This window comes from Sinocyclocheilus anshuiensis, unplaced genomic scaffold, assembly GCF_001515605.1.
Source record: "Sinocyclocheilus anshuiensis isolate Anshui unplaced genomic scaffold, SAMN03320099.WGS_v1.1 scaffold838, whole genome shotgun sequence".
Taxonomy (NCBI): domain Eukaryota; kingdom Metazoa; phylum Chordata; class Actinopteri; order Cypriniformes; family Cyprinidae; genus Sinocyclocheilus; species Sinocyclocheilus anshuiensis.
Window position 1 is genome coordinate 1,290,261 of NW_015539915.1, and position 10,849 is coordinate 1,301,109.

General features: G+C 40.4%; 2 protein-coding genes across 5 annotated transcripts in view; both read left to right on the top strand.

The window, feature by feature from the left end:
- Window positions 1–7,994, top strand: part of LOC107686447 (RNA-binding protein EWS-like) — a 9,003-nt gene extending 1,009 nt beyond the window's left edge. The window contains exons 2-16 of one of the 4 annotated variants that reach the window (XM_016483451.1): window positions 483–519; window positions 732–786; window positions 899–1,037; window positions 1,139–1,340; window positions 1,425–1,738; window positions 1,818–2,001; window positions 5,340–5,377; window positions 6,017–6,028; window positions 6,112–6,227; window positions 6,423–6,552; window positions 6,637–6,756; window positions 6,851–6,992; window positions 7,076–7,173; window positions 7,280–7,517; window positions 7,594–7,994. In XM_016483451.1, coding sequence (XP_016338937.1) covers window positions 483–519; window positions 732–786; window positions 899–1,037; window positions 1,139–1,340; window positions 1,425–1,738; window positions 1,818–2,001; window positions 5,340–5,377; window positions 6,017–6,028; window positions 6,112–6,227; window positions 6,423–6,552; window positions 6,637–6,756; window positions 6,851–6,992; window positions 7,076–7,173; window positions 7,280–7,517; window positions 7,594–7,633 — 1,865 coding nt within the window. In that variant the 3' untranslated portion in view covers window positions 7,634–7,994. The remainder of the gene's footprint in view (window positions 1–482; window positions 520–731; window positions 787–898; window positions 1,038–1,138; window positions 1,341–1,424; window positions 1,739–1,817; window positions 2,002–5,339; window positions 5,378–6,016; window positions 6,029–6,111; window positions 6,228–6,422; window positions 6,553–6,636; window positions 6,757–6,850; window positions 6,993–7,075; window positions 7,174–7,279; window positions 7,518–7,593) is intronic. The other 3 variants (XM_016483453.1, XM_016483452.1, XM_016483454.1) reach the window with 3 other exon arrangements.
- A 1,404-nt stretch (window positions 7,995–9,398) lies between these two features.
- The window catches only part of LOC107686448 (oxysterol-binding protein 2-like), a 17,056-nt gene continuing 15,605 nt past the window's right edge, over window positions 9,399–10,849 (top strand). Inside the window, 1 exon segment of the mRNA XM_016483455.1 lies at window positions 9,399–9,965. Within this exon segment, the coding sequence (XP_016338941.1) occupies window positions 9,808–9,965 (158 nt within the window). The 5' untranslated portion in view covers window positions 9,399–9,807.

A 10,849-nucleotide genomic window follows, 5' to 3' on the forward strand; every position in this document is an offset into this window, starting at 1 on the left:
TGAACAGAGAAATATATGAAGCGTATTCCATGCTAAAATCGAACGTTCGAACGACCGACCGATCGAATGTTGAGGTTGGTTACTTGAGGTTCTGTTATAAATGTGTCTATTAGAAACATTAATTTAAATTAATCAATTGTACAAAAAATTGTTTTAAATTAATTAAGACTTCCCGAGTTTTTGAACAAAAGTCCTGAATGACTGTTATTAAAGGTCATTTAATGAATTTGAATGATTTTCAATGCCCCGCAGAAACCCTGCCTTTGTTGGAAAAGTAAACAAATTATTTGAATTATGTTTGATTATGTTATAACACTTTTCAGTAACAATATTTCATATTACAGTGTAGTAGCTTTTTTAAGTTTCTGAAATATCCTATAATTGTAACACTCAGAGGTAACTTGAACTCTATATATATGCTTCCATAGTTTTTGTGAATGAGTTTGATATTTTAAATGAATGTTAATGTGTTTTTCTCGCAGATTACAACAGTTACGGACAGGCTGGAACCCAACAGGGGTATGGTCGTAAAACTGTGTAATATTTGTATATGCTTTTTTTTTATTTTATTGCAATTCTATATAGAGATGGCTTTATCCTTATTCACTAATAATGGACAGCTAGAACATTCATGTATAGTCATGGAAATGTGCTGGTCAAAAGATGAGTCAATCTTGTATATAACAGTTGTTTATCTATAATAAAATGAGAAAAACATCTTTTATTATCAGGTACAGCTCCTATGCGGCCCAGCCCTCTCAACAGGGTTATGGACAGGGCACTCAGGTAAACGGTCACCTTAAACTATTTTATTTTCGCCATGCTTTTTGTCATAAGTGCAAAACAGGAGCTGTTAAAGTGGGCCTGGTGTGAGTGGCTTACTGTTTGCTTACTATAGCAGTCATATGGTCAACAGCAAAGCTACGCTTCATACAGCCAACCAGCTGACTCGACCTACTCCCAGACTGGCAGCTCCTCAAGCAGTTATGGCCAGCAGCCATATGGATCATCCTACGGACAGCAACCACCAGCCAGCGGTGTGTTCTTTTTATTTTTCATCCCATTTTTGTGGTATTCAAATCGAGGTCAGTATCTCCAAGGGGTGTATTTATTCAGTGACTATTTTTATCCTTTGTAGGTAGTTATACTGCCACCCCGGCCGCACCGCAGGGCTACAGTCAGCCTGTGCAGGGATATGGAAGCAGCAGCTACGATTCCTCCACAACTGCGGCCTCATCGACCAGCAATAACCAGACCTCTTATAGTGGGCAGGCCAGCTACGGTGCCCAGTCTGCATATCCTGGATATGGACAACAGCCTGCTTCTGCTGCACCCCCCAGGTATTTGGCTTAATCTGTTCTTCGTAGTCCCCCAAAGTTTTTCTATGTATCTATTGGTCACTGATTGTAAATTGTGTCCTTCAGCAGCTACAGTTCTGGCAGCCAGCAGCCCTCTGGATATGAGCAGAGCTCGTATTCCCAGCAGCCTCAGCAAAACTCCTATTCTCAGCAGCAGCAGGGAGGATACCAGGGCCAACAAGGAGGCTATGGACAGCAGAGCTCCTACAGCCAGCAGGGAGGATATCAACAAACTCCAACCCAACAGCAACAGGCTGCGCCTTCCAGCTACCCCCCACCCTCTGGGTCCTATGGACAGCCCCCTGCTAGCCAGTACGGACAGCAGGCCAGTACTGGAGGAGGCTATGGCCAGGCAGACTATAAACCGCCCAGTCAGTATGGTAAGTCTGCTGGTAATAGCTTGGCAAAGACTGTCGTATACAAATGTGAAAACTTTAGTGTCACAATATTCTTTCACAGGTAATTACAGACAGGACCATCAAAACGGCATGGGTGGAGGTGGCTACTCGGGCCCTGAATCTGGAGGATATGGGGGCCCTGGAGAGGGCCGAGGGGGGGAGAACCGCGGGCGTGGCCGGGGTGGGTTTGACCGGGGGATGATGCGAGGAGGTGGTGGCATGCGAGGGGGCCGTGGAGGCATGGGGTAAGTGTGTGTTTGTGCAGTCTCACCTCACCACCTCTTTTACCCCTCAGACAGGAGCTGAAAGAGGCCATACAGGGCTGAGAGCCACGCTGTGTACTTAAATTGGCAGAAATTTGCTTTATTATTTGGAGCCAAAGCTTAAATCATAAACTGTAATTTGACTTTTTTTTTTTTGTTAAACCAATTCAACACAATTTTTGATATCACAATCTTAAGTGCTGAAGCTTTTTTTATTATTAGTTTGATAGCAAGTCCATGTAATTGCTTTGACGATGCCAAACTGATTTAAAATTCTGAAGTGCTGCTGCTCTCAGCTCTGCCTCATTATGGCCTAAGGTAAGATGATTGTGCTTTTGGGAAAGAATATAATAATTTCAATCTCACATTCCCTTTATCATTAAATATATTTGAGGGATCTTAATTATTCAGAAGAAGGATTTATTAAGGTGTTAGAGTAAGAAACAAGATAATTAAACATTGGTGAGGCACAGTTCATAAGATCTGTGCTCCAAATGGTTGTAATAAGATTGCCAATGCATAATGTGATCCTTTAGGATATTTCCCAAATGTGTGTTAATCACTCCAAATAGGATTATATATATCTGCCTGCAAATCACAGGTTTACAGGTACAGAATGTTTCAATTAGTCTCATTTAGTTATTTACTCATTTACTCTCAATTTTGTGTGTAAAGCCTGTGTTATACTTTCCGCATGAGCAATCCGGACGCGGACGCAGACTACTTGTATTTATACTACCGAAAGCATACGCTGATGGTCCGTTCCACGGACGTGCTCCATACATACGCAGTAGATCGGCTAGAACAATAACAAACATGTGAACAAACACCGTTATTGCACATCTGGCTGTCTTTATCTTGTTTTATCAACGGATTGTACATGTTCTAGTAGCAACGGGCTTATTCACACAGCCTGCGCATGCGCAGTTGGTGCTTTTGTAGCCTACTGACGCGCGGTCACAAAAAATGGGAGGCTCGTGGATGTCCGCGCGGAGCCTCTGCGCACACTCTCCGATGACGATTTTTACGTCACGCATACCATAGCGGACACTAGCGGACTCGCGCACGAGGAAATTATAACACAGGCTTAAAAAGGGAAATGAAGGCTTATTTTAGAAAGAGATAAAGGTGTTAATATGGGTAACATTTACTAGAATTGAGCGTAAATATCAGTGCAGGTTTTGAAAATGTTTTGAATAGGTGTAGTGTGCATAAAATTAACATTGTTTTATAATTAACCATATTGGTTCCCAAAGACGAATTATGCTGCCAAAAGCAGGAAGCTAGCACAAAATAAATATGAAAGTGAATGCAGTGATGCTCGACACAAAACTGTTACTACAGAGCTGCTTGTCCCTTCATTATTATCTTGAACATGTCCCCTGCTCTGCATATTAAAATATATTTGTTGTATTAGCAGACTTATTTAACTGAGCTTGGACAATACTACTTTTAAAGTTAACTGTTTTGGTTATGAAGGTATGCTCCAAACGGTGAAAATGCACTGCATTCATTTTTCCTTTTAAAAAAGGGTATGTTTTCTTTATCTGTTACACATTTGGATTGCAATTGTCTTGTGCATTATGAAACTTTTTCTTTAACATGCTTTGTCGCATTTATACGCTACAGGTAACAAAGTGAGAGCCATGTAAACACATCAATACTTTTACAGTACCACTACTCAGTTCTGAGTCTGGGCCGGAAGCCTTTTGAAATGGGGACTTAAAGTTGGTGGTGTCAAGAGGTGTTCCAAATGTGTTTTTCCTACAAGAATGAGAATTTAGTTTGGAGCCAAAGAAATGTGTAATAATTATCTAAACATAAAAGTTTACTCTTTTTTTCCTTTTTCCTTTTTTACAAGTGTTTTGATAGCTTTTTTTTTTTTGTGTTGTGTAATTATATCAGAAATGTTTCTGTAAAGAGAAAAGTGGTGTTATGGTTTACCTGCTTTTTATTTTTTCTTTGACTTAAATGCATGTACCAGCTTTATGTAAGCCGATTGTTTCAGATGCAGCCACAAACAGGCTACTAGATTCTTAGTGAAGACCAATAGTTTCAACATTTGGGTGTAGTTTTATATTTTGCATAGTCTCATTTTCATTCAGAGTTGGTGGCAAGGCTGTGTCTGAAACAATTACATCTCAATTACAGTTAGGGGTGGGCGATTAACCCGTTAGAAATTTGTCAGAAGAGATTTTTGTTACATGCTCATCGTTATCGTTAGCATTTCTGTTTAAAAACAAGTGATTTTAAGCCATTCAAACGCAATCAGCAGCGAAAGAGAACTGATTTCGTCATATGTGCAATGAAGATGTTGCTCATAGAGCGGGAGTGTGTACTGAACAGAGTTATTTTTGCCGCTTTATAGGCCTTGAACAGTTAAATACACACTTGTATGTGTCAAAATGGCCATCTTTGCAAGTATCCTCATAAACACAGTAGTTTAGGTCTTAAGTGAAAGTGAACAGCTGAAAGAAAACGTGTAACAGTATATTGGATCCGTGTAGATCTTAAACTGACAGCAGTCCACAAATTCCTGCTTTCATTTCAACAACAAAAGAGAAAATCTCTCACTGCTCTTGACTAAATCACTTTTGTAACTTTAATAAGAAATAGCTATATATTTAATTTACACCGTGAATAATATGCAGTGTTTTTATAAATTTGAATGCTTTGTACAATATAGCATTTCTTATTTATTTAGTTTTTTGTCCTATTGCTTGAAATGAGTTTCACATTTTTTAATCACTGACTGTTTACTTTTCTTCAGTGAGCTTGAGGTTTGTTTGTTTTTTTTAAGGCTAGTATTAGTTTTTTTTTTTGTGATATTGACACTGGTGACAAAAAATTATGAAATTTCTATGGCATCAAAAATTTATATCATAAAGGCCTCATTTATAGCAAAAATAAATATTTTGTGATATACATAGTTACCGTGAAATAAAATGAGCCTTCTCATATCGTGATATAAGATTTTGGTCATATCACCCACCCCTAATTACAGTGTACAAATATCTGGAGTTTTGCACCTATAATAATAAAGATCAACCCTCACTTATGCTCTATATAACCCCAATACTGTTCAGCCACTAATGTCATAAAATTGTAAGTTGAGCATGTCAGGCCCAGTGCACAAACATTGTAATGCTACAGCACCCCAACTGAGTGTTACTCTAAGCAGTATTGTGTTTTTATAAGGGGGTCTTGTTAAGGGTTAAGAGTTAGTTAGAACTGTGCAAATGCCCCCATTACCCTTTTTGTGGTACCGAAGTGGCTGTTTTAAGGGATATCGCCTTCATATCTTCGCTTATTCCCCCCAGCATCGCTGGAGACAGAGGTGGCTTCATTAAGCCTGGTGGTAAGTTTAATGAGAATCACAAGACCATACACTAGAATTCTCTACCTTTTATGGGTGTTTTTCAGAAGGGAAATAATTAATGCCTTGCAAAACTACACTGCCGGCTAGAATTAAGAGTTTTCAACTTTTTCCATTGGTTGTATAGGAATCGTTCAGATCTATTTTTATTGGTTAAAAATCCTGAGTGTGGACTCCAATGAAAGGTTAATTTTGCCCTTATAATCAGGAGTTAATGGTAACTGGCTTACCCAACCATGTAGAGTATCACCATTTCATTGTTTACTATTTTATTCAGTTTTATAAGATCCGGTATGGAGTCCAATTTGGGTCCTTGGTTTTTCAAGGGTTTTGCAAATATTTTTTTTTATATTTAAGGCACACTGGAATAAAAACTAGGTAGCTTTTGAATAGTTTCCTCTTAATACTTTTTCACAATAATCAAACCAACCTTGGGTCAACAGCATCATGGTATTTTGTCATTTTATGTATTTGATTGGTCAGAAAGAGTGTGCCGGGGCAGTCTTGGCCAGGAAATGGTAGCATAATATTGTCAGGTGCTTGAGAAGCTCGGCTGGTAAACTAATTTGTTTCTCACTTTCTTTTTCTCCTTGTGTCCTGCTTGATGATAACCTGAAACAGATGGTGACATGGGTAAGTTTGGATCTTCAAATTATGTCTTTTTTGTCTATAATTTTTTTATCAATTTCTTCTGCTTTTAACACTGTTCTCTGCAGGACGCCCAGAGGAGCAGGATGACTCTGAAAACAGCACTATCTACATCACTGGGCTCACTGAGAATGCTACATTGGAAGAAGTTGCTGAATTTTTCAAGCACAGTGGAATCGTTAGGGTACTTGATAGTCTTTTTCGATCAGATGAAGTGGCTTTGGGAAGATGGATGGCTTGTTGCTTTTCTATGTTACTAATACATGGCAGCATCTAATACTGAAACGTGTAAAGGGTTGGGTTACACCATGCATCAAATGGTCCTTTATTGGATTTCTTAAAGCGTATGATTTAATATGGTTTCATTTTGCTTTCTAAGATAAACAAACGCACAGGCCTGCCTGCTGTCAACATCTATACAGATAAAGAGACTGGGAAACCTAAAGGTGATGCCACCTTATCCTACGAAGAGCCTCCATCTGCAAAGGCAGCAGTCGAGTGGTTTGATGGTGCGTTGAACTTAACTGAAATCAGTCTTGAATGTCAGTCCTTTCATCATGAGTCTTCGAGATAAAATAATGTTTTCCCATTAGGAAAAGATTTCCAGGGCAAGAAGCTGAAGGTATCCATGGCCCGACGCAAGCCTATGATGGGAATGATGCGTGGTGGCATGCCAATGAGGGGAGACCGAGGTGGCATGATGGGACGAGGAGGTACGTGGATTTAGAAGCACCAGAAAACCTAAGTTTCTGTTTTTCTGTACTAAAAAATTCTAACCATCGAGTTGGATTGGCTGTATTCCTGCAGGAATGATGGGTCGTGGTGGCATGGGCAGAGGTGGTGATCGAGGAGGATTCATGCCACGTGGGGGTCCCAGGGGAATGGGCCGCGGAGGACCTACAGGAGGAAACATGCAACAGAGGGCAGGAGACTGGCAGTGTCCAAATGCGTATGTATTTCAGTAGTAGCGCAGTGTTACTCAGTGATCCATGTATTGCATTCAGCCTCTGATTTGAGTCTTTGTTTTTCTAGGGGATGTGGAAACCAAAACTTCGCCTGGAGAATGGAGTGTAACCAGTGCAAGGCACCCAAACCTGAAGGCTTTGGACCTCCTCCCTTCCCTCCTCCAGGTTACTGTCTTTTGCATTCACATCTCGCATAGCTTTCAGAACCGCAAACAGCAGTGCTTCAGATAGTAGCATCGCTAATATTCACTAACTGTCTTTTGGGGTTCAGGTGGTGACCGTGGTCGTGGTGGACCTGGTGGGATGCGTGGCGGCCGTGGTATGGACCGTGGAGGGCCAGGGGGACCCGGTGGCTTCCGTGGAGGCAGAGGTGTGGATCGTGGAGGTTTCAGAGGAGGACGTGGCATGGACAGAGGCAGTTTTGGAGGAAGGGGTCGAGGTGGGCCTCCTATGGATGACATGGGAAGAAGGGGGCGAGGAATGGGACCACCTGGCAAAATGGATATGAAGTGAGTGTTTCTGTGGAAGTGTAAAGGTAATGTAGCCACAAAAAGGAACAGTAATTCATTATTTACTTTTTTGCAGGGGTGACCATCGTCAGGAACGGAGAGAAAGACCATATTGAGGGATGTGTCCCTAGTCAACATCTGGCCTCACCTGATTGTTTTTCACATGATTTTAAAGTTGAAATTCCATATTTATAAATGGTTAGTATGGAACTCGTTACTGCTTTGCTGTTAGTCCTTAGTGAATGTTTTATTTTTTTAACTTTTTGTGTTTTGTGCTCGCTTTTCTGGTCCAGAACTGTATTTGAAACCAGATGCACATGTAAATGCCCGGTGTTCAGTGTACCATTTGGATTTGTCAAAAATGTTTTTGTGGAACAATGTGAGATTATTTCTTCTTTTTTTAAATTCCCAATACCCCTTTATTTGCTTTACTCTGCTTTCATGTCTAAAAAATGTTGATTAAAAAAATGAAAACCATTCTGTGTTTTTTTTTTTTATAAATGCATGGCTGTAAATACTTGTGCCATGTACTTGTTTTCTGCATTTACTGTCATTACTTCACCTAAACAGTGTGACTGAATAATGTAAATAGCTGATGCTATTCAGCCCCTTATGTCATTTCAAACAGTGTTTAAAAGAGTTCACCTCCAAAAATAAAATTCTGGAAAACAATCTTTACTTGCCTTCATGTTCTATTAATTTTTTCTTATTATTTTTTTCCCTGGTGTTGATCAAAAGGAGACGTTTTGGAGCATCTTGTTATTGTTGGGCTTTTTTAAGTACGAAGAAATTGTTCATACCTATTTGGGCCAGATTGACTATCAATTTGAGCCAGCGCAAACCCTTATTTGGCGTTAAAAAATACTGTCAGGATTTGCGTAATTAGCGCTGAAAAGGTCTGGACCATTATTTTTGCGACTCACCTTATTGAATATGCATTTGTAGGAGTTCCCCTTTCCTTTGGTAAATTTATGAGGGGAGTATTTAAATGAGTCACGCAAAGCGATTTACTAAAGATTTGCGCTGTGACGTAACGTTACTGGTGTTTGCGGCATTATTTAACTCCCACAAAAGCATGTCTTTTAAAGGCCAGAGTTTTCATTAAATAATACAATACATTTTTGTTTATTTTTCATCAAATGCTATAATATACCCCCAGAATATTTGAGTATTAAGACACGTGTGTAATGGGACCATTTTGTGATACTTTTGCGTCTTTTTAAAAAAAAGCTAAGCCAGGAGGAGCGTGATTTCTACCTTTGTCATCTGAAAAAAAAGAAAGAAGGACATGCAGCACTAGAACAACACCAGGGTGAGTAAATGGTGACTTAATTGCGAGCTTAGTAGAAAGCGAATACTTTTTGAAAAACAATTGAATTTTCTTTAGGCTATGTTCTTCGCTGTTATCCGTACATCACAGAGACGTCTGTTTTACGTCTGCATTTACATCTGCAATTGACCTATTTTTTAGAGTGTTTGTTCACCTGCAATATGTCTCAAATAGACGTTTAGAAAATGTCTGTCTGTTTATGATTTAGAATGTATGTAAAACTAACATCCGACAGACGTCTATCAGATGTTTGTACACATGCGGTTTAGATGAAGCGATCTTTAACAGACATCTTGCAGACGTGTATGAGTTAATTGTATCATGTTTTTGTTCTGTTTTAGTTAATTATATAGAAAAGAGCTGAGTGAAGATCCTTGAAATTCATCCTTTGGTATTCCACAGAAATAACCGGTTTGTAACGTAACTACACGAGTGCGAGTAAATAATAAGCACACTATACTGTCACTATTTACTGCGGCGCCATCTTGTGGATAGCACAGCGAACTGCGTTCAAGGCATCAGTTCAGTAATGCAACATATATAACCCGGGGAGGAAAAATAGCGCATGACTTTGCAGCACCAAATGCCATAATGCAAGGATCAAGAATCTAATCGATATCAGATGCAGCCCTGCCGCATTCATGCAGAGCTTGTCTCGGGATGCATAGGCTTGAGCTTTTAAAAGCCTGTGCATCCTCGCATCCGTTCTCCTCTAATGTCTTTGCGTCATATGGCAGATTCTGAGCAATCTGTGCGTCATCCGCTGTGTTTCCCCCCAGCAGCATCAGTTTTCCATCACATCTCTGGGAAGCGCCGCCTCTCCTCGCTGTGCCCTCAAATTTGACTCCTCGCTCGATCATGCCCTCAACGCGTTGCATGCATGCATGCGGCGGGACGCGCGTGGTGCGGCGGGTGTCTGGCGCGTGATGCGCAGCGGTGAGACAGACAGCAGCACTCAACATGACCGAGCTGGTGATGCGGACCCTTCCGTCTCCTTCAGCTGCGCAGGATCCCGGCCCGGACGCTTATAAAGGATGGCTCTTTAAATGGACCAACTACCTGAAGGGTTACCAGCGCCGGTGGTTTGTCCTGAGCAACGGCCTCCTGTCTTACTACAGGTAACGCTGCGTGCGCTGCGTGCGCTTTGATGCGCTCGACACTTTGCTGTGCCACCCGCGGTACATTATTTGACCTTAGTTGGGATAGGGGTTGCTCAGAAGTTTTCATTAAAAACGTGTTGGTACCTGTGGGCACCACTGACATATTTAAGCACAAGTCTTAGCTGTCCATGCTGCAGCAATGCTTCTCCTGTCCTGTTTATAAGGAGTAATGGGGACATCTGGAGCATCTAGCCTAGATCAAGTTTCCACCCTTCTTCAAGGGCCTTACTGAAAAACTCTATTTAATGTACACAGTGTTTTTATACTTAGCCTATACATACAGTGGGGTCCAAAGAAAATCAAATAACAAACTGAATGAAAAAAAAAACCATGAGTGTCGTCTTAGCTGCGCGAATTCTCAAGTTTGTGTAAAACCTAATTATCATGTTTTCCAGGATGATTTGAGAAGGTTTCAAAGAACATATTGTGCTTCAGTGAAATCTGTCAGTCTGTAGTGAAATGCTCGGTGTCATACATTTGCTTTAGTGTTCCTTTGGGACACGCTGAAATAAAAATACCTGATTTTAATGCGTGTTTTGCATATTCTATTTTGAATAGCATTAATGTTATTACTCTCACATGATGATTGCTTTTGTACCCTTCAGAGGCCTTGTCATCTTTGCAGCTGTAATGTTAGCTTGCTATACTGCAGTTTATGTGGATTTAGTGTGGATTTGATATTAAAGGGGTCATATGATGCTTTTTTAAAGATCATTATTTCTTTGGAGTGTTACAGCTCTCTCTTGCTCGCTCGCGCACACACACACACACATGAAACTCCGCATTTGAACAGTCAATAGCAAATACTTAAACTAATAACAAAACAGTAGCTGATAGCTGAT